Source organism: Bactrocera dorsalis, chromosome 3 (genome assembly GCF_023373825.1).
Source record: "Bactrocera dorsalis isolate Fly_Bdor chromosome 3, ASM2337382v1, whole genome shotgun sequence".
NCBI classification, from domain to species: domain Eukaryota; kingdom Metazoa; phylum Arthropoda; class Insecta; order Diptera; family Tephritidae; genus Bactrocera; species Bactrocera dorsalis.
The window spans coordinates 78,938,947-78,963,897 of NC_064305.1; the positions used below are offsets into that span (position 1 = coordinate 78,938,947).

The 24,951-nt window shown below is 34.5% G+C and overlaps 1 protein-coding gene across 7 annotated transcripts in view; it reads left to right on the forward strand.

Annotated features, from left to right (window-relative positions):
* Positions 1 to 24,951, forward strand: part of LOC105229934 (protein Shroom) — a 329,015-nt gene that overhangs the window by 111,781 nt on the left and 192,283 nt on the right. For all 7 annotated transcript variants that reach the window (XM_049453495.1, XM_049453496.1, XM_049453494.1 and 4 more), the window contains exons 3-4: positions 8,662 to 8,852; positions 20,195 to 20,499. In XM_049453495.1, coding sequence (XP_049309452.1) covers positions 8,662 to 8,852; positions 20,195 to 20,499 — 496 coding nt within the window. The remainder of the gene's footprint in view (positions 1 to 8,661; positions 8,853 to 20,194; positions 20,500 to 24,951) is intronic.

Here is a 24,951-nt window from a genome sequence, read left to right on the forward strand (position 1 = left end):
ACAGTGACACCACAACAATAACAACAACTGCATGTAAATACTATAATTTTAACAATATCAATTGCCATGCCACCGTAGCCAACGTATTTATTTGTTTTGCCGCTTTTATTTGTTTACTTTCTTATTCGCTTGTTTTTGGTTGGTTGCTTTGTTTGTTGTTGGGGTCATTGTGTAGCGAAAGTGATCCTTTACTTACGGTATTTGCTAGTTAAATGGCTTTACAATTGGTTTATTCGATTTTCCACTCAATTGCCATCGATTGAAATGCTTTGCCAACAAACTGAGCGAGTATTATTTAAGCATTAAAGCTAGCAGTTAGGCGTTGAGGGTCGGTTTCTCTATGTTGACTAACTCACTGACTGACTGACTATGTGATGATTTGGTCAGACGATCACGTGAAACGGTATGTACACTGGGATCTTTAGAGTATTACGAACTAAAAATGAGGTGAAATGAGAAGAGCATGAATGAGGACTGAAGCTGCTCGATCTTTCCAAGAGACTTCGCTTTGCTCTATGGGATCTTCCAAGAAGATCCGACGTTTTCGAGCCAAATTTTATTCAGCGATGAGTCCAATTTCTGGCTCAATGGGTATGTGAACAAGTAAAATTGTCGCATCCGCATTTGGGAGGAAAACCAACCTGAAAACATTATAGAGGTACCATTTCATCGAGAAAAAACAACGGTTTGAAGTGATATCTTCGAAGATTTCTTGCTATTGCAAAACTCGTGGTAAACTTAATATACTCTGTTCAGGCTATAAACAGACAGAAGGTAGATTCGACTGGACTTTTTGGACTTGTAACCATTTTGTTCAAATTTCCGGAATATATTTATCAGAAATATTGTCCAATAGCCGAGTTTAAAACACCGCACCAGACATTCTTCCTTTTCGCTATTTGGCGCCAATTAAAGATTCCAAGTGTAATCATATCCGTCTCTACCTGGTCTTCCCAACGGAGTGGAGGTCTTCCTCAACCTGTGGTACCCGAGGCGGGTACTGCGACGGACACTTTCTGGAGTGTTTTCTTCCATTCTAAACTATGTCAAAATCGCCGTATATCTCGTACAGCTCAGCGTTCCATAAACTGCGGTATTCGGTATTTCCAATGCGTCAAGAACCATACACATCGTCCGCAAAACTTTTCTTTCGAACACTCCTAAGGCCGACTCATCGGTTGTTGTCATCGTCCAAGCCTCTGCATCATAAAGCAGGACGAGGATGATGAGTGACTTGTAGAGTTTGGTATTTATTCATCGAGCGAGGACTTTACTTCTCAATTGCCTACTCAGCCCGAAGTAGCACCTGTTTCCAAGAGTTAATCTGCGCAGGATTTCGAGGCTGACATTGTTGTTGGAGTTTATGCTGGTTCCAAGATACACGAAATTGGCGGGAGGGATGTTTCGACTTCGAACGGATATTTTTGGCTACCCAGGGGATAGGTACTTGTTAAGACCGGAAGTCGTGAGCTGCTTGAGCCATATGTAAAAGAATCATTTTTGGCCACTCCCAAGTCAAAGGCGCTCAGAGAACTTTCCTCTTTTGCGTGAACATTTACACATCCTTCATACTAAAACTAAGAATCTGAAATATCTCCTCGTGGAAATACTCCGATTGCTTTTGAGCCACAAGTTAATCAATTTTAATGGTACATATCCTTTATTGTTTCGGTTAGCAATACTATATACTTATATACATATGTTAATGTACATATATGATTAAATAGAACTGTAATACAAATATCAACGACGATAACGACGTCAGTAAATCTCTATGCATTCAATTTACAGTTAATACTCATAACAATATACGCATGAGTCACCAAAATGCTTGCCTCACCGGTGGCCTGCCGCTAAGCTCCGTTACCTCATCAAATGCTAAAATATTCTAATTGCATACGCAACCGCCCATTTATTTACGATGTAAATCACTTCAGCGATTTATTTATGCTAATTGCATTAGTTTTGCAATTCAATGGCTAAATTTAATAAATTATCGCAATTGATTCATGCGACTTAACGACCTTTTGCAGCAGACCGCAATTACAGCGCCGGATTGCACATCCAAAGGCAACTACAATAAATGCACAACGTCCGCTGCTAGCCATGCAACAACACCAAATGTTGTTGTGTGAGATGCCACAAAGCAACGCTTGTGCAACACAAACAAAACAAATGGCGGAATGGTTAGGAATTACCGGGTGGCCGAGCTCAGCATTGAACTTTAACACCAATTTTTATTTCTGTCGTAAATATAACAACCGTTATTTGAATTGAATTGAATTTCACAGCAATAAATAAAGAGACTAGATAAAGGTACGAATATACTTAAGTACATATAGATTTTATTATGTTTAGACAGCAAAAGGAAGAAAAAATCGGACGATTCTTCCGCATTGATTTTCAATAGAAATAATTTATTAGGGAGTCAATATGGTAGATTCTTCTCTGGATATGTGTAATTTTGAAGGGTTTTACAGCGAGTTAAGGTGAATAAAGGTTGCCCTATAAGAACCTTTTTAGTTCAGGAGCAAATATTCTGTGGCATTAGACTACCGATGTACAGAGTGTGGTGAAAAGAAATTTGTCACCATAACGGTAAAATCTATAGTTTTCGAAAAGTAGAGCAACAAAGACCAAAATTTTTTTAGGTTTATGAACTTAGCCAAAATCTACAACAATAGAAACATTTTTGCGGAATTTTCAAAAAGATTTTGACAAAAAGCGAAACCTGAAAAATATTTATTATTATAGCGTTGCCACCCTAATGCTAAAACAAATTGACTTTTGTATGAAAATATGTTGTAAATATTCGATTGTATAATAAAACTATTTAAAATTCGTTAAAGTAAAATATCTTTTTCATAAGGGTTGCCACACAACAAAAAATTATTTTTAAAATATTTGAATATTGAAATTTAATTACTAAAATTGTAATTTAAAAAGTTGTTAGTTCTATAAATATCCTGTTAGATTCAAAAAGATTTTTTCAAAAAACGAACACTAAAAATAATTTTTTATAAGAGAGATGCCACCTTCATGCTATAAAAATTGCATTTTGTATTAAAATATGTTGTAAAATATGAGATTGATTAAGTATACTGTTAAAAATCCTTTTAAATAAAATATTTTTTTTTATAAGGTTGCCACATTACCAAAAATTATTGTAACAATTTTTGAATATTGAAATTTGAGAATTGAATATTGAAATTGTAGTTTAAAAAACCGTTAGCTCAAAAAATTGTGATTGCTTTTTTTAAAGTACATATAACATTTATAACATCTGATCAAATTTGACCCGGACTGGTTCATTTAAACTGCGCATGCCAACGCAATCGATACAGTTTTTTTGGACTTTTTGGTATCACCTTGTTCCGTGTTCGTGTATTTAAAATCGATTTAAATATTTTTTTTGTTTCATAAGGTGGCAACCCAAAATTATTAAACTCATTTTTTTATACTAAAATTTGACTATTATGGTAAAATATTTATAACATGTGATCAAATTTGACCCGGACTGATTCATTTAAACTGCACATGCAAACCGAAGTGAGAACCAAAAGTTTTTTTGACTAATAAATGAACAGCGAGTTCGCGTGAATTTGAAAGGAGTATTACGGAAGGTCTACTTTACCACGAACACAAGTGAGGGCGTGATGTCGTCGAAAACTTGCCTTAAGTGAGTCATATAGTACATCCATCTCTGTTAATGACGATATCATCGAAAAAGTCATAGAATTAGTGCTTGAAAAAAGTCCCGTTAGCAGCAGAGAGATAGCTAAGGATCTCAATATATGGATATGGATCGACTCAACACATTTTGGTTAACGTTTTGGATATGAAGGGGGTCGAAGATAGACTCTTAACAAAAGATTTGTATCTTTTGCGAAAAAGTGGTCAGGTAGAGATCACAAAAGATACGCTTACCAACGAAGCTGTAGACAATTCATTCATCAAATGCATCATTAATGATTGCGAGGCGTGAGGTTATGAATATGACTTCGAAGCTCTGCAAAGGCGAAAGATATTCCAAAAATTAGCTAAAACCCATAAGACCACCACAAAGTCGGTTAGAAATCAAGAGTATACACATCATTTTCTCTGATCACCATGGAGTGGTTATTCATGAATTTGTTCCACAGCGTCACACGGTCAATATCGAATACCACTAGGCCGTTTTGAGGCACTTACATCTAGTAATTCGTCGTAAACGTCCGGATTTGTGTGCAGAAAATTTGTGAAAGTTTCACTAAGATAGCGCGACGTTACATCCTTTCATGATTGTGGCTGAGTTTTTGGCCAAATACGAAACGAGAGTCATTGCTCATCCAACGTAACATTTTTTGATTTTCGAAACTGAAAAATCCGCTCCGGGGAACGAGCCAAGAGTCCATTGAAGCCATTAAACGTCATTCGCTGAAGTCACATAAGGTCATCTTAGCCGAGGCTTATATATAGACTAATGTTAAAATATGTTAATTGCAGTCCGGATCAAATTTGATAATATGGTAAATATTTAATAAGTATTTGTTACCCGTGCAATTTAATGAATATTTAAACTTCAGAAGTTCAAGTTATAATTTTGACAAATAAGCCCTCAATTCGTATTCAATATCGCCCATAACTCTTATTTATTGCCCTTGCCACAAAGTGGCCTAAGCCAACACAGTTAAAAACAGAAAGGCAAACCAATAAATAAAAAAGTTGATAAATAAATAACGGTAAATTCTTTCAAGCATTAGAAAAAAAAGCAACTGAAAAAATATACCAATGATTTTCATATTATTTTTCGCCCCTACAATTACGATTTTGCCTCGTATTTTTCACACTTCATTGCTTGATTGCGGTATCATCACTCCGGCGCTGCTCGGCTGCTTGCCGAGTGCGTTTGTGTGGCAGCTGGAGAAGCTGACCGTTGGCCATTACTAATGGGCCTGGTGCTTTGTGGTAATGGCTGATACTCTACGGACCAACTGTTGTTGCTGCGTTGCTGCCACTAGTATTATAACCAATATTATTCTTATTGTTGTTGTTGTTGTTAGTATTGCCATAGTTATTGCTTCGACAGCAGCTGACAATGGGTTGAAGAGCATGACAAATTGTGGTCATTGCTATGTTGATCGTCCGCTTTCGACGGCATTGTTGCTGTTACAACAAAAACTTTTCACCGCTTTTTCTGCTTTTCTAAGCATTTCTCATTGCTGTTGTTATTATAGCATTGCAAGGCGACCGTTTCTCTACTGTGCGAGGTCATGGTGCTAACATGGCAATATTTTATGTTTGTAATTGTTGTTGCAAGTTGTTGTAGCTGTGAGGAAGTTACTCTAGCTGTTGTTCCAAACGTTTTTTATGCTTCGGTGTTAATTTGTTGCATCATGCTGCCGCCACGTAATGCCAGCAGCTGCAACGAGCGGCAGCGTACTTCTAGCAGTAAGCGCTGATCACTTTTTATTATTGTTGCAATAGTGTTAATCCGCTTTTGCCACGCACTTCGTGTGGTCAACCTCTATTCCACGATGATCATCGGCAAGCAATCAAGCGATCCGCAATCGCTGCTCATTAGTGATCGATGAATTAGGTGTGAGAGGAAATCGAACTTCCATGCTGTGTTTTTTAACGAATATAAATATAATATGTAAAATAATATACATATGTATATCATATATAATATATGTACATATGTATTATATATCAGTCGATCAATCGATATATCAATGGATCGTTCTTCAACGATGTAATTGTTCAGTTGCAATTTGTATAAGTGTAATTTGAATAATTGGGTTTGAAGCTAATATGTGTATGTATAACGATGATCCGTTTCGTAAATTGAACCCATGGAACGCCATTATTAGCTAAGAATGATTAAGACTGGCAATCTATCAAAATAAAATCAGATATATCGCCAATGAGGCTGGAACAAGGACTTGGAATTTAACCATTTTTTATTATCTCGGATCTTACTCTCTTTAAATAATTTATATTCTAAAAGTCTTCGAAAGCCATAGAGCTTTACTCCCCATATGCTCAAATGAAACACAAAGTCTAGTAAAAAGAAAACCATTACTTTTCGAACAAATAGCTTTAGTAATCCGTATGTTGATTTGAAAAGTCAAGTTTTCGTATTAAAAAAAATCTTAGAGAGTTTTGTGATGGCTTGGTTTAATATAAATTGAACACAAATCAATGATTGCCAACAGAAAATCACAGAAAGTATTTAAAATATGAGAAAATACTTCACAGCTTTCCTGAGATAAGGGCGAAAACGCAAACCGGGGGCTTAAATAGTGTAAATAGTGATCCTCATACTAAAGTAGACAATGACATTTTAGTTTCTTCGATTGAGTTCCGATAATTTTGGTGTCAAAGACAAACTCTGAAAAACCATTTGTCGAAAATATCAATAAAATATTCCTCCATTCATAAGACGATTTTGACATGTAAATGCTGCTTCCATTGCCAGTGCTTTATTGCAATTGCAACCCATTTAAAAACGGCTGAAAACATAAAGAAACTCTGTATAAGTATGGGTACCACCCGAGTTGACGAATAAAACTCTATGGTTCCAATTTTAACAGAATCGTTCCAATTCTGAAACTTATAGTTATTGGTGGTGAAAACTGGCGTGTCTTTAACTAAAACGGGCTTGGTCGAATCGCCATGAGCTAAGGGTGGCCCAGCCAGTTTTGACGATTTAAAAGTGACTAAAGGAAGGGTATTGGGCCAAGGAGACCATTACTGCAAGATGAATGAATATCCATAGTGCTCAATAGGTCTCTCTTTTGCATAGAACTCAGCTCACATAGTACATACCAAGCTTTATATGGTTACATTTGTATATTGGGTTTTCCAATAGTGATGATATGACTTCTAAGTCTCGTTTCGGCTATTTTTAATAGGTCATGATTTGTATTTTTTTTTCATTGTATTCAGTAATTTTTAGAATTTCATCAGAAGAAAGTATTATATGGTAAACAACTTATTCTCTAACTTGCAGGGAAGAAACCGACAAAGTGGGCTTTTTGTCCGAACCGTGAAATTTTTTTGGATTGATTTAAAAAATATATATATAAATTGAGAAAACCCTTACTTTTATTGAATGTCTCTGTAAATATCACTTGAGTCCAAGGTCAAAGAGGTATAGGAAAAGTTAAAAGATAGAGAAATAAAAAAAAAAATTAGGAGAATATTTTGCAAGTTGAACCTCTAGACAACTATTCCTGGGATGGTCTAACAATTATGAACGCTAGTTTATGACTGAATCAGCGGATGATATATTTTAAGACACATGAAGATTCTTATAACATCCATTACATCGGAGTAAATGTGCGTAATGATGCAGCAATTTACTTCTAACGGCTTCTAGAAGCATAAATCACAGACACAAACAACAACAATGATAATACATACATATGTTTATATGCATATACGAAGATAAACACAGAGACCAACAAAAAGAACAAGAACAAACCAAAGCTTCGCTAATAAAACCAACAATGACAACAGCAAAAGTAGCAGCGACAATAACAAAAACAACACTTAAAAGCACGCACTTCACTTTGGAGTTGCCACCTTTTGTTGTTGTTGCTGTTATCTTTGGTACTGCTGCTCTAGCAGCTTATGACTGGAGGTATGTTGCAAGAATTTCAAGTGCGCACATAACCGTTTATGTGGCAACAAACAAACGAACTGCAAGTCACAACAACAATAGCAGCAATAGAAGAAGTATATAGGAGAGCAAATAAAATGAAAAAGAAGGGCATGCAACAGCGCGCGATTACGCACTACTGACCGGCTGTTGCCACTGCCACAAACTGCCGCTACTGCAACTGCGGCAACTACGATGACTACGGCAACTGGCGGCCAGCAACCTTTTGAGCAACGGAAGCTGTGCCATCGCGTCACCGTGCAACGCACTTACGCAGATGTAAAAACAACAACAACAGTAGCAACGGTGGCAGCATAACTAAGTGACGTGGCACTTGGAACACTAATCAATATTGGCAGCGTCATCGGCGTTATCGGTGCATGCCGCTAGTTATGCAATGATTTGTTGTTGTTGTTATTGTTTTTTTGTTTCTTGTCATATTGTTGCATATACATACATGTACATGCGGCATGTTATTTCAGCTTAAACTAACGCAATGCGCACGGACATTGCCACTGACTTCTTCACGTTGCGGCATGTTGCCACTCCTTCCGCTGTGGCAACGTGTTATAATTGTTGTTGTAAATAGTTTAGTTACAAGCGTTGGCAGTGTTGCTCTAGCTGTTTCTCCAATTCATTTTGTTTACTTATTTTAACACGCATTTTATTAAATTGTTGTTGCAACACCAATAGTGGCAGCACCAGCATTCATGCAACGCACAAAATTACGCAGAATGTTAGTTAGCGGTCGCCAGCGCTCCAGCTCCAGACGCACAATAAACAATCCAGTTAGCCGGTTAACTGCTTGTTGCTGCCACTTTAGTTTATAAGTGCTGCGTGCAACATGCATTACGCACGCACATACATATGCATAAGCAGGGAAAACAACTTGCCACCAACTCAATCAATCTTTAACTCGCACAAATACACACACACACATATACATACATACATATATTTGCTTGCATTTACTTATTCGACATTTATTCTCTTTCTTCTCCGCTGTCCATTTACAGGATGACATGAGCGATCAGTGCAGCCTCACACAAGCCGGCCTCGAGGAGTACAACATACGCGCCTCATCCTATTACGATCAGCCAGCCATGTTGTTCCATCATCAGAAGCAATCGTCGTATGCACAATCGGAGGGGTATCACAGTTATGTCTCCAGTTCGGATTCCAGCTCGGCCACACCATTCCTGGACAGGTGAGTTTTGCCTTGTCGCAATCAATGCGCATCACAAACACAAACACACACACGCACACATACACATGTGTATGTCGATTGTGTCGAAGCTGTTGCTCGCATTTGGCGCGTGTGATAGCCCGTTGGCCCGCTGGTGCGCGGCTGGTGCGCCGTTGGCTATCTATCGCCCGTTGGCTTTTGGCTGCTGGCCGTTTGTCATTTGTCGTTTGGCCATTTCTGTTTATTTTTGGATTATTGATGTTGTAAGTTGTTGTTGCTGTTGTTGTTGTTGTTTAGTTGCCAGCGTGTATTTAGTGATTTGTTGCACGTTCGCAGCGTTTATTTGTAAGTAGTTACATGCCAGCCGTTCGCCTGCATACTGCGCGTTGCAAGATGCTCTCGCAGACATTGCTTGCATGGAATGTGACAATTGTGCTCTTTGTTTTTGCTGTCGCGAAATGCCTGCCATACAGCTGGAATGCGATTGCGTTGATGTTTTATTTAATTTATTGAAAAAAGCTGCCTTTTAAGAAGTGTTATCATAAAATGACGATGGAGTAAGGTTTAAGTTAAAAAAACTGATTGAAGAGCGTACATAATTTCTTAGATCGTCACAACATTTCTCAAACTTTCGACTGATACCAGGCACATAGCATTTTTGGAACCACTGTAGACTCAGAACAATTTCATCAATTAGAGATAATTGACTCATATCTAATAACTCTCCGACGACGGAGTTGTGGATGGGAAGAAGCCGTTGGAGGAAAGGAGCAGTGAGCTTCTTTACGAATGACCGTAAAGCTTGGTGAAGAGTTTTACTGTCAGAGCTCACTATAAGCTCCAGCTTCGGACTTCCTGACTATTGCACGGTCTACCATGCCAAGGTAGTAGTCATTAACGTAGCAGTAGGTTTACCGCTCCGGAGTACAGCCTCCTTCATAGAAGTGACCATTGACTCAGCCAGCAGAGCAGCGATACTATAATCTCCTTATCAATAGCATCGAATGTCTCTGTGATTGGCCCAGGTCAATGTGGAACCGCAGGGAGTTGTAAAGCGGGTCGGTGCTCCCGTATCCTCTAGCGATCTACTACTAGATAGCTGGGCACCTATCGGTACATGCAAAGGACTACATGAGCAGCTTCTTGGGTAGAAGAGGACGTCATATCTCGCGTATATGAAGACAGACGGATATTATTTATATTTTTTTACCAGAGTTACCACATTTCAATTTTCTTTAAAATAAAAGCTTTGATGTTTAACGAAGTGAATAGTCTCACAATTTTTTTCAAATAATTTTACCTGAAATTTTTTGTGACAGAGTTGTCACCTTTTTTTCAATATCCTATCAGAAATAAAGGTTTACTGTCAAACAGAGCTCGTAGTGTCAAAGAACTGTACATAATTGTTTTCTGAACTCTTTTTTGACAGAGTTGCCACTTTTTAACATTATTTATCCAAATAAAAATAACAGATTTAACACAGTGAGTATTGCCAAAAAAATTGTATATAATTGTTTTCTGAAAAATTGTTTTGACAGAGTTGCCACCTAATAATTTTTATTACCTGGTTGAAAATAGAGTTTTACAGAGTGGACAGTGCCAAAAAATTGTAAATTACTGTTTTCCCAAATTTTGTGTGACAGAGTTGCCAACTTTTATCTCTAATTATCCGGATAAAAGTAAAATTTTTGTATTTAACAGAATTTTTAGCATCAAAAGACTGCAAATAATGGTTTCCTGAAAATTTTCTAGACAGAGTTGCCATCTTTTAACATAATTTGTCCAGTTAAAAATAATATTTTATGTTTAACCCAGTGGGTACTGTCTACAAATTTTATATAATTGCAATCCCAAATGTTTTTGGGACAGAGTTGCCATCTTTTATTTTAAAAATTTGGTTAAAAATACAAATTTTCCAAAGAGTGGACAATGCCAAAAAAATTTAAATAATTTTTTTCTGAATTGGTTTTGTAAAAGAGTTGCCACTTATTAACTTTCCTTACCCTGACAAAAATGTATTATTTTGTATTTAACAGTGTGCCTGATGTAAAAAATAAAATAAAATAATTTAATATGAAATTTTTTTTGCGACAGAGTCACCAACCTAATAAACTATTATTTGTCCATAAATAAAAATTCACATAGGAAACTGTTATGGCTACATATGTAAATAACCATTACAACAACTGTAATTATTTTAACGGCGGCATGTCTTAAGTCATTTGCCGCACTTCCCCAAGATACACACGTCCACGTTGTTAAAACTCGGCGAGCATAATTTCTCAAACCTTCCGGCTAAGACTTCAATGTCGCTGCTTTGCACTAACTTGGCACTTAGCATATGTGGCATTTTGGCGCATGCGTACATACACTGCATAACTTTAGCGCGCATACTTTTATACATATGTACTTAATATATGTAAATATATATATATATGTATATATTCAAACAAGTGACGACAAATAAAAGCACACGCAGAAGTACCATTCACCTTTAGGAAGGCTTATGCATACATACATACATACTTACACACATCTAAAAAAATACTCTTATATACACACGTCATATTATGTCTTACGCACTTAAGCGGCACTCAAGCTTCTATGAGGCATGTACTTACACACTTAAGCACACACACACACACAAACTATATTATAATCGCGCGCAAAGTGGTTGGCCGGCAGCTTGCACGGCTGCGCCTGGCCTGATGAGGTGTTTGGAATTATTTATGCAACATTGTATATATGTATGCGTATGTATGTCAGCGTGCAGCTGCTGTGACAGCCTCAAAGGTTTATGGATTTGGTGGTCAGTGGCGCAAACGCGGTGGCTCGCATGCGTGCGCTTGTGGCTTTTTCTCATTCCACGCCGCTGCTGCCGCAGCATGCAACGCATCAAGCGAGTGTGTAAATATATACATACATACATAGATTTATAGCAGCACTCAGTAGTTTTCTAGTTTTTTCAGTGTCATGAGCAACTACTCGCACCGCACTGCGAGTGTGTGTGTGTGTGTGCGTACGCACGTCAGCGATTTCCTGAAGTGCCACTTGCGCGCTATTTGACGCTTGACCATGCCAAGATTGCGCGTCCGCAACAACAGCAACAACGTTGGCGGCGCTCATAAATATGCATTTAATAGCGTTTGTGTAATTAATGTTATGTTGCTGTCGTTCAACACGTTTGAATTGCTTGCAACATTGCGTAGATTGCTACTAAACCAAGTAGTTTTATTTAAAAATGTTTTTTCTCAACTTTTTTTTGTTGCTTCAAAGCGGTGTTACTTAAACTTGCACTTGAAATGCAAATGCAGCGTTGAAGCATACTATATTTCAATATATGTATGTATGTATAATAACATGGTTATTTGTTGGTGTATAAATGATATATAAAGTGGTTTTTCTTGAATAAAATATTCTTAAATATGAAAAAAAATTTCAAACAATTACTTTACTGTACTAAATTTGTATCACTAGTTTGGTATGCAAAGAGTATTTGATTCATAAATATCAACTGATTCAGCATAAAAACAAACTTCAGTTAGATTTTCCGAAAAAAACAATAATTTGGGATTTATGTACTCACCACGAGTTGAATTTTGAGAACTTCATGAATGCTTTCCAACATAAGGCAAAGTTTGAGGTAAAGCTGAAATAAAAAATATAATAATAATATAAATAAATATAAAATATTATATAATAAATTAGACTTCAAAAGTACTTTATCTACAGAAAAACATATTTTTGTCACCTAACAGGTTACATGGGTTCCCTCGGGTAAAAAACAGCCAACAAGGTGCGTTCCAAAGTAAACAGGACTTTTTGAATCTAGCGCCCCCTGGCGGCGCAATCGATATGTCGACTGGTGCGTTAGAAGCTGCTATCTTTATCGATTGTGCTGTGAGAATTTCACAACATTTCATCGATTGGACGGTGTGTGCATGGTTTGTTCTGCACAAATTTACTGACGACCAAAAATTGCTCAGAATCCAGCATTCGATCGACGCTTCTGACCGATTATTTGACCAAAAATCAAATTCTAACCATTAACCGCTTTCCGTATTCACCTGATATGGCATCGTGCGACTTCTTCCTTTTCAGAAAAATGCATTTTGCTCATGAAAGGAAAGCGTTATGCAGACGTAGAGGCCATTCAAAAGGCTTGCACCGGCATACTGGCGGCCATACCGGCCAACGAGCTAAAACACTCGTTCGACATGCTTTTGGACCGTGCAAAAAGCTGTATTGAAGCAGAAGGAGACTATTTTGAATAAAATAAATTGATTTTGCCGAAAAAAACAATTTGTTCTGTTTTTTTTAAGTCCTGTTTACTTTGGAACGCATCCTTTATTTTCAACAATTCTTTTCTGAAGATTGGATTTTTGGAAAAAATTTGTCCAAAAAAATATGAAAATATGCGACTTTTTCGACTTTCAAATGATTGTAATCGAAAAAAAATTTCTTCGTCTAAGTCTTTAAGAGTTGTATCTCAAAGACCTAAATTAACAAAATTCGCACTGAAGGCCATTTAATCCGAGCCTCATAACACGTTTATGGAAGATTGGATAGAGTGTTTACATGCTTGTGTTGGCTCAGAAGCCTATATTGAAGCCTATAATAAAGATTTGTTCTAAAATAACTAAAAAAAAAGTGCATTTTTGTCAATCTGGGTCAAATTTGATCAGATGATATAAATATTTACCCGAAGAGGTATTCTCAAGTATAATATTATTACTAAATTTTTCTCTCAAATTCAACCAAAAGCAATAAATTGATCGTTTCAACAACTACAAGTAGAACCAACACTCTCTATATCTCTCTTCCATAAAGTTTAGACAACAAACAACACGTGAAATTCCTTTCTGACAACGCATCACCGTTACTTGCCATTTTTTCGTCTCTTTCTATCCCTCATTCTCTCTGTCAAACTCACATCCGGTTGGTCGGGTTGAGTAAGATAGTAAGAATGTGTTGTCATGTAATAGTGTGGGGCGCAAATTAATAATGCGTTGCCGTTGACACCGCAATACTCGAAAATTATCTACGAATGCACAATTTCACACCCACTCAGCTGGGAGCTTTATTATTGAAATCCAAGTGCAATATTTTATATGCGCGACAAGACGAAGGCAGATAAAGAAATAAGTGGCAACACATGGAGGCACATACAGCTAGCCAAGATGCCAGCCAGACTAGGCGAACACAAAGCAATAATAATTGCACCAGCAACAACAAAAACAACAATTAAATGCAACAATATTCATAAGCATGTTTGGAATGCGGCTGCTTTAGGCGTCCGCCAGTGCACAGACAGACAGCTCAGAGGCAGGCGCTGCAACGATTGCGACCAATCCAAAGTCCAAACTAAATGACATAAATGTCCGTATGTATGGGTGTATGATTGGTGTAAAGTAAATGTAAGAAGTGTCATAAACACATAGTGCAAATCGGCGCAAGGCATTAGAATGAAATTTGTTGCAAGTTGCTGCCACAGTTGGTACACAATACTCGTACAAATCGACTGCCCAGACATTTATTGATGTCGCGGCGTATTTGCTTGATTTGAATTTATTTTTATGATCGAAGTTGATTCGCGAATTATGGTCATAAGCCGCACGCTTGACGCCTTGACTGACTCGCTGACTAAGTGGATGGACAGTTGTGCGCCGTTTGTGGCATACACAAATCGCATTTTGCGCTGTGTTTGTTGCTGTGAAACACACTGGGTGTTTGAAAATAAGTTTGCGGAATTCAAAACAGTTTCTTTTGTCATTCGTTTTGTATGTTTGTAGTTGATAATGAGGCGTGTGTGCTGTAATGGTTTGTTAGCGGAATTGAAGTGGGTTCTTTGGATTGAGAGGAAAAACTGGGGACTTTTTAGGGGTTTTAGCGTCATAAGCTCACTTGAAATGGCCTTCAGTTCTTTAAGGGAGTTTTTGGGGAATATTTTCGGTTTCGACTACTATTCAGTCTTTTCTTGGACAGTTTCGACATCATATTCATAAATCAAAATCCAGAAATGATGCGTATGATGAATGCGCGGTTCTCCGAACATTATCAAGCATTTTTTTGCGATCTCTACTTAGTAAGGTTTCAAACCTTTTGTAGTATAACAAAAATAGTTTGTATTGAAAAATCTTTTTTTTTGATGAATTATTAACTTCAAATAATTAGTGCTTCTGCTTAGATCTAAATTAAACAGCTCTGTAATAACTTACCAACCAATGGAAGATAAGCTTAAGGCACCAATACTTGAAGATTAAATATCAAAAATTCCATGTCACCATTTCATTAACCATCGCTGTACACCTACCATGTGCTTAGCTTTTACGAATAAATTTGCTTATTTTTCTGTTTTTGCATATCTCCTCTAAGAGCACATAAGCTGACAAGCGGCGCTTAATGTCGATCAGCTGTTTAATTTAAATAAATTACGAAAAATATTGCACAAAAAATAACATAAAAATAAAATAAATTATTATACGTGTAAATCGAGTGCTTGGGCAAAAAAAAAGACAAAAGCAGCAGCAACAACATTATTGAATAATAAAAAAGTTAATAGAATAAACAAGTCAGTCAACAAATCATTCAGTCGCGCCACAACCGACTCCGACCACACATGTCAGCATATTTCATTCTTTTTCACACCATCTACAAATATTATACATTAGCTACGTATAACAACAACAATTATAATAAAAATAGCAATAATAAGAACAGAAATAATAGTAATAACAACAACAATAATGAGAATAATAATCACAATAATAATAATAATAACAATAATAGAAAACCAGCTTTAAATTGTCTTATTCATGGAGAGTAATTAATGCTTTAAGACATTTTGTTTAGTATGCTATGTGATAGATAGATTTATGTATATATATATACAACATATAGTAATTCTATCTGCTGCTTTTTTAAGCATTTAGAAAAAAGAATACTTGAGTGTTCAAGCTACATTTTATGATTTCGAGTGCGAGCAATTGAAGTGGATTTTTTAATTATTATTATTTTTATTTTTAAAATCTTTTTTTTTCATATTGAAGGAAATTTTTTTATTATATTTTTTTTACACATACTATATATTTATATATAAAAATCTATTTTCTTTATTTTTTTATTATTATTTTATTTTAATTATATTTTTATTTCTTACTTTTTCATGTTTTGTTTTTGGATCTTCTATTCTTTACTTTATATTTAATTTTTATTTCCGCAAAATAGTAAACATACCTGTATATTATTGTCATTGCTTTCATTGTTTTGATCCTTTTTCACTTTTTTTTATTATTTTTTTTCTTTTTCTGTTGCTGTTCTCTTTTATATTTGTCTTGTCGATCGCGCGTAATTGCCAATGTTAACAATTTTTTCGTTGTATAACAATTAAATTGAAAGCTGTGAGAATTATGGCTGTTGGTAAAACAAAGAATAAGGAAGGAACTTCGAAATTTATTTTTACTTTGCTAACTGGAAATTTAAAAAAATCATATTTTGTTTGATACAATTTTTTAAAATAATTTTGGAATTTTAGATTTGTGTGGCCGAAGAAACAAACTCGTAATTATTTGAAGCCTGTTTTCTTTATAAAAAATTTTTAAAAATTATTTTTAAATATTTTTGGAAATATTCTTTTTTTTTATAATTAATTCATTTTGAATTTTTATTTACTTTATTTTTAACTTTTTTTTATAAAAATAATTGTATTTTATTTTATTTTATTTCATTTTATTTATTTTATTTTATTTTATTTTATTTTATTTTATTTTATTTTATTTTATTTTATTTTATTTTATTTTATTTTATTTTATTTTATTTTATTTTATTTTATTTTATTTTATTTTATTTTATTTTATTTTATTTTATTTTATTTTATTTTATTTTATTTTATTTTATTTTATTTTATTTTATTTTATTTCATTTTATTTTATTTTATTTTATTTTTATTTTATAATACATTTATATATATGTATATTAGAGCGGGTAGATCATTTTTCTATAATTTCGCGTATGCGAGAAATGTTCTATTGATCATTCTGAACAACTTTGCCTAAGGGACGACGGGTCTAACATCAGATTCGAGCTGGCGATTTTTAGGTCGAAGTTTAAAAAATCTGAATAATCGGTTGTAGTTATGTGAGATATATAATATAGTTGTTCGATCTGACAGATTCCGACAAATGATTAATAGAATATAAAAATGCACGTAAGTGTTAAATTCAGTTAACTCGAAAACTAACAAACAAATTTTTATGAAAAAAAATTAAAAAACATTGTCTTAAAAATTGCTTGCTCAAATCTAATTGTAGATTCATAATCTCTTAGGCAAGGTTGTTCAGAGTTACCTATAGATATTTTCCTGCATAAGCGATTTTATTGTTTTTTGGGCGCCCTGTAAATAAGCCCGCTCTATTGCACTTGAATATATACTATTTCTAGTTTTTCTTTTTAATTTGTTCTAAGTGTTTTATCATTTTTTTTCTTATTTCGTAATATAAATATCTATTTTTTTCTTTCAATTTCTAACTCAATTCCCACAAAGCAAACAATTTATTCGAAAAAAATTCTAAATTTATTAACTTTTCTTATTGCTTATCCACAACATCATTCCTGTCATAAATCGACACTACATGAAACATGCTTCAGTAAGTTAAATTGTATGTTAAACTTGTTGTCTGCCCAGCAAGCTGTCTGTATGTCAATTGGTTTGTCAGTTAATTGCTATAAAAATGATATTCGTGAGCAGCCTTCTGTTTAATACTACACTTGTATTTAACAAGACTACGAATATGTAGAACAGAGTGTTATATTGTATATACAATAACAAGTATAAACAAATGATGCCAAATGGTCAGCAATCCTCTAGGAAAATCCACTGATTACAAATATTTAGATTTTTTATTTAATTTTCGTAGTAAAAATTTTTTTGTGTACGCTAGTGCTAGGCAAATTCATAAAAGCGAAAATTCGTAAATCAGGAAACTGATATTTTCTTTGGGGCAAATAATTTGCAAAAAATTTTAAATAATCTCTTATAAATCGAAAATTCTTTGCCAATAGTTTTAATTGGTTAGTTATCGATAAATTAGTTTAAACTTTGAATTTTCGATTATAAAACTTAAAAATTCTGTAAATTTAGCTATAAAAATGTTGTTTTTTATGACTGAATTATTTTAAGTGATTTATTTATTTCAACGATCTACGATTTCCAATATTTTAGATAATCATTTTTCACAGGTCAAACAATTTGCTTGCAAATTTTTAAAAGTATATTAATTATATCTGAACCAGTTTAATAAAAAATACGGAAGTTCTTGACTTTAAATATCGATAAAATGTTATCGATAAATTTTAGAATTTTTAAATATTGATTAAATGCTATCGATAAATTTTGGGATTTTTGAATATCGATTAAATGTTATCGATAAATTTTAGAATTTTTAAATGCCGACAAAATTGTATCGATACATTAAATTTTAAATTCTAAATATCGATTAATGTTTTTTAAGTATATTAATCGAAAATATATCGCTTCATAAATTCAAATTAAAAAACAAAATCAGGGATTCAGAAATATATTTTGTAAGGGCAAAAAACTTAAATACCTGCACGATTTTTATAAACTTAGAATTATCAAAAATGTTTTACCTGGAAAAATAAAAAATATTGAAATTATCGATATTAAGTATTAACGATACATCATTAATCGACTTTCAAATATCGATTAAATGTTATCGATAAATTATATTCAAATTTTTAAATATCGATTAAGCATTTCTAATAAAAGTTTCATCGAAAATATTTCACTTGATAAATTCTTAATAAAATACAATTAGATACACATACATACATATGTATGTATGTACGCATAGTACATTTTGCAAAGTGCAAATAACTTAAATTTCTGAACGAGTTTTATCCACTCAAGATGATTAATCATTCTTCATTTAGGAAAATAAAATAAATTGAAATTATCAATATTAAATTTTATCGATATATTTTTAATCGACTTAAAAATATCGCTTAAAGTTATCGATAATATACTAATAAAAAATAATTCACTTAATAAATTCTACAAACAATTTAGCAATTAGTTATTATGCACTTTTCATTTTATTTTATCGTATATAATCAAAATATATCGAAAAGTCCTTTTTCAATAATTATAGCAGCGCATAAATTTGAAAAATCCAATATCAGGGAGAACGAGCTTTATAAACTAAACATCATTAATCATTTTTCATCTAAGAAAACAAAAAATATTTAAATTATCGATATTAACTTTTATCGATAAGTTATTGATCGACTTTAAAATATCGATTAAATGATAGAAAATACTTATACTTCATAACCTAATAAATTCTCCTATCTATTTCTCAAATTATCATTATGCACTTTCCATTTTATTTTATCGTATATAGTCAAAATAAATCGAAAAATTATTCAAGATCGGTCCAAATATCGATAATTGAATTTTGAAATATATGAAAAACAATTATATTCGCTCTGGACTTAAACTTAAAATAATGATTAATAAACCGGCGCAAGGAAGTTTTAAATGTCAATTTTTAGCTCACGAATTTCCTACAGGGCTTTTTCTCATTTATGAGTGCATGTTTGGTGTTTTATGTAATTCTATGTGTACTCATTTATTGCTATAAATATTACGTCTGTTTCAAACCACAATTGATTATTGGCATTGACGACGCTTTGGGGCAAAAAGCGGTCCAATCATGTGGAAGCAGATCGTGCGGCCGATAAGCCAAAGCGCGCGCAGCTTAAGTCAAGCAACTGGCAGACTAGCAAAGTGACTGACTGAATGACTGGCTGCTTGGCTGACGCGTTGAAAACGCAAAGTGGCTGCACGATATGCCGTATACAAGCAGTTATACTCACATAAACATATGCACATATGCATGAGTAAAGCCGTCAAAGCTCTAAACCCATTTTAATGGCTTGTTCTTAAAATTAAACAATTTACTTTTATTTTCAATAGATTTTTAATGTATTTTTCTATTACAATCTTTTCTTTTTTTGGTGGCTAGACTTTTGTGCTAGTTCCGCATTGGAAGTAAGAATCAAAAAGTGATTATAAACCATTATGTGCCGCATAAAATAGAATATGTTGGCTGTTGGTTTCAATGTGAACGCTTAAGGCGCGTGTTTAAACGCGCATGCGCAGATCGTGGCGCTGTTCTTAAAATATTCTTTTAATTTTTTCTGCGTACGAGTTTCATTTGTAATTTGACATGATTATTCATAAAGTCAATTTCGATAATTAAATATTAAGCGCTTTTGTTATCATTACTTTTTAATTATTTAATGTTGCTTAATTATAATTTTTTGTTTTTTAATTTGCGCAGATTACGTCAGGAGAGCGAAATGTTGTCGCGCCAATCCTCCCACCATTGGTCGCAGAATGACTTGTCCTCTGTGTCATGCGCTTCAATGGCGCCTTCACCAACACCGCTGCTGCTCTCCACACTCGGCCGTGACGCGACGCTTTCGGGTAGCGGCAGCAGCAATAATAGCGTCGGCAATCAGCAGCAACATAATAATAATAGTTCGGAGAGCACTTCATCGACTGAGACACTGAAGTGGTTGGGCTCCATGAGCGATGTGTCCGAGGCCAGTCATGCCACTGGATATTCTGCCATTTCAGAATCAGGTGAGTTTGTGGGATACTATTGTGGCTTATAACTGGGGTAGAAAACCTCTTTAAATATTGTGGGAGATTTCTGCTGTTGTTAAAAAACAAATATACTGGCAGTTAACCAGAAAAGAGCTGAGAGTCTAGAATTACTGTTTGTTTGATTGAGAGGGTACTTTCGGGAAGATAATATTCTATTCTTATTTTTGATCTTATTTTTGATCTAGATCTTTGTATTATTCGACCTCTGAAGAATTTCTTGGAAAGTACTTTATTCCAAGTTCTTATTTTTGCTTTGGAACTTAGTATTATTCGACCTTTGAAGAGTTTTTGTAAGGGTGCTTTATTCCAAACCCTTTTGTATGGTGTAGATCTTTGTATTATTCGACTACTGAAGGTCTGATGAGTTTTGAAGAAGCTTTTTCAATGCTTTTATTTATAAATTTATTTTCGAGATAGAACATACACTTAAATTCAAAATATCGAGATAGAACTTTTTTTTGCAAAGAAATTTATTCCAAAATTCAAGTTAGAACCTACCTCACACAGAAACCCTCAGATGGTCTTCCTTTTGAGAATTTTTGGTCTTGATTCGTACTAATACCTTATAGGATTTGTGTGCCTTTGCTGTTCACAAGCTGCTTTATGTAAAATTTTTTATTATCCCAAAGCCTTCACACTAAGAAAACTGACTTTCTCAATCTTAAGACCTTACACTTTAAAATCTTGGGAAAAGAGATTTGGTCTAAAAATTGGTTCTAAAAATATTTTTTTCTTAGTCTTGGGGTTCGTATTTAGATTGAAGTTGAAGATTGTATCGAACCCTATCAATTAGCACTTGGATTAAAAATAAAAGTATTTCATTCACAACTTACATAGGTCTATATGTGTGCCAGTCGTCAACTGGACATCGAGGAATACGTGGTCGTTAGTACAGATGAAATGCTTCAACACTGAGCTATATTCCCCATTTCATATATGGTGAACCTGTAGACATAGCTCATTAATGTTTTCGGCGAAGGTTATAATAGACTTAGGAAGGTGGGTATACGAGCCTACTTCACACACCTGCTAGGAATTTGTGGACGGGTCGAAGCCATTAAAGAGGAGGTGCAGTGAACATTTTCACAGATGTATCAAAGTTAATAAGGGGAGTAGGAGGTAGGGTCTTCTGTAAAGAGTTCTCCATCAACTCTAGTTTCAGACTCCTCAACCACTGTACCTGCATTAAAGCGGAAGTGGCTGTTAGCAAGGTACCAGTAGATGTATTGCTACGAAGTGCAGTTTTTTTCATAGGGCTGTGTATGCACTCTGATAGCTATATTGGCGATAAGCTCGCTGACTCTCAGGGGTCAAGGAATGCCCGATCTCATTAGTAATGTAATCTTCATTAGACTTGTTTGGCTGCCCACAGTCACAACGGCAACGTCGGAAACTGCAAAATCGATGAGATTGAGAGCGCTTCTTTACCGAAATTTCATCTGATTGAAAGCGAGTTGGTATAGCACTTAAGCCCAGGATCTATGGACCTCTCATGAGGTCCGTAGAAGGTTCTCTGAATTGCTTGCTCTTATTAAAGACAATCTCGCCGTATTTGTAAGTATTCTTACTGGACGCTGCATAATAGGTTCATGTGCAGTGCGGCTCGTTTGGTAAAATATTTTGTCAGATGTTTCTCATCATCTAGGCTATATGAAGGAAGTCGAGAACCTCCTCTGATGCAAGGCTTTTGTCAAACTGAGACTGAAATGTCTCGATAGACACACTTTCGACGAACCTAGCGAGCTGGTTGGTATTGTATATTATTTTTTCAAGAGTTTAGGAACCTATGTATAGTGATCCGATTTCGACAATTCCGACAAATGACCATCTTTTTGCCAATTGACGTATATGCAGACAGATCACGTCCAAGTGATATGCATCGATTATAATAAATCCTACGTTGCAATTTAATCCAAACACAGAACTGAGATAACTTCAGAGACTTCATAAGAAGTACAACACTGCTAAGGTTAAAAAAAACTGCAGATACGAGTATTACTAATCTCAGGAATCTACTAATTTTTAAGTGGTTCAACTGGAGTCTGTCTTATATGGATTCATCACATCGCTTCTTCTCCAACCACATCAAACCAACTAAGTTGTCGCACAGTATGTCCACTTCTTGAAAGCAAACGATCCAAACCGATCTTCACTACCTTCTTTGAGCAAAAAGCTTAAATTAATCAAAACGTTAAGCGCTTTTTCGCAAACTTACATAATCTCTTTACTTTCTTAACAAATCCGCTTAGTGGGTGTGGCGTAATGCGCAAATGTGATTGTGATGAGATCAGCATGTGTTCAACCACCCCGACGTGCGGTTATTGGCCACTTTTCAAAAACAATTTTTCAATTATTTAACAGTTAAGATATAGCACAGCTTTTCAGAAAGCTTTTTTCGGTTATTTTTGCTGGTATTTGCTTGGTTTTGTTATTGCCAGTGGCCAGTAGACTAAGATGATTAATGATTGCTACAATTTCGTGCGCCAATACGAACGCCAACACTCACTAGGGTGTGCATAAGAAGACAAGAAAGATGGCAAAGCCGAGCATATGTGAGCGCTCATATAGAAATTGTTGTTGTTGTGAAGCCTTTTTTTTTGGCAACGAAAGAATTTCACATAACACTTCTGATTTGAAACATTTTGTAAATTAATTAAGCTGCCAGAGCTCGACGTTTTGTTGTTGTCTTTTTTTTTTTACTTAACTCTTCTTTTTGTTTTGAGTTCCTTTTGGCGTAATTTCTTTACACGCTTTTGCGTGGCGTCCGAAAATTACTGCCATCATTAATCGCTTGCCGAATTGATCGATAGTTTGATTGCACGTTTTCGTCGACGCACAGGTCATTGGTATTACATATCTCTGTTTTTTTTTACATGTATACTTATATAGATATGTATAACACTTTATATAGTAGATACTTGCCAAAATGAGCATTTGTCACTGCGCACAGCCGCACCAACTGTCCCAGTACTCGCAGATACCCATAATTATATAAGTCTTCGGATATTTTCCATTAACTTTGCGTTCAAGCGTTTGACGCGCCTTAAGACACTTTTTTGGCTAAGTTGAGCTTAAAATTGCTTTCGGATAAACGGCAAAAAAATGTTAAAAAAGCAATAAAAAAAAATTGTAAATAATTAAAAAAAAAAATATTAAAAAAAATGTTTAAAAAAAATTTGAAGAAAATTAGAAAAAAAAAAAAAAAAGAAAAGAAAAAATTAAAAAAAAATTGAAATAAAAAAGTAAAAATATTAGAAAAAAATAAAATCACTTTGTTGTTAAGTCTGTTTAGTCGCAATAGCGGTTTTTTTAATCGGTCTTCTTTGATTAGACTCAAAGTTTGGCTCAGCTCAGTTCAAACTCTGCTTAGACAAGCTCAATTTAGACCAACCCAGCTTTGCACCATTATGCTCATTACACTTGAACGCCGACATCTCAGCTGGTGCTAGTTGTGTCTACAAACTGTTTTCTTCAAGTGTTACAGTTCTAATTGGTTTTCGAAATTCTAATTGATTTTTACTCGCCTTGTGAGAAAAGTTTCCAATTTTTTTGTTTAGTTCTGGTTCACCGTCGTTATTGCTAAATATAGTTGGGAGTGCTCAAAGTAACTAGCTCTTAATCTTAATTTGTTGTCTAAATGTAATTATTAGAATGCTAACAAATTCTGCTGAGAATTTTTCTAAAAATGAATACTTAACTGTATTGTGAGGCAGTTAATGTGTGCCATGACTTCACTTACTCATTTGAATTACACAAAGAAGTTGATGGGCGAAGTGCAATCGCAACGTGGTAAGTCATTGCCTAACGAAAGTCTTCACTTATTCATTTCAAATGAAACCAAATCAAAAGGAGCTTATTTATTAAGTAGAAAGTCTATTTAAGGCTGTATGTCAGCACTAATCATGTCGAATGCTTACTTTGACAATTTGCGATCTACACGATATTATCGAAAGAAATTATCGACATTTGAATAGAGTGAGTGATAAGCGAGCACTTATGACCAATTGAGAAGCGAGTTTGTCATGATATGAGTTCGATTCGAAGTCATTTTTTAAGTCGTTACGAATATATTTTCCTACCATATTGTCTTCAGAAGAATCCTAACCTAAAAAAAGTTCTCTACTAGAACGATATCTTCTGGTAGAGAACTTCGTGTCAATGATCTACGGTTTAAAAAAAAAATTAAAATTTGTAAAAATGGCGGAGTTTTTTAAACCAACTCGAACTTTACCCATAATTCTAGTATGCCATTTTTTAAGGTATGAGAAGCCGGAATAAAAAAAAAAAAATATTTTTTACTTTCATACTAGTTGTGCCTTAAGATATTAGTTACTTTTTTTAAAACTCCGCAAATCTCAGCCTTCTGATCAAACTAGAACTAATTTAGAAGAACTGTTTCATTTATATCTAATTCTCGATAGTTTTCCT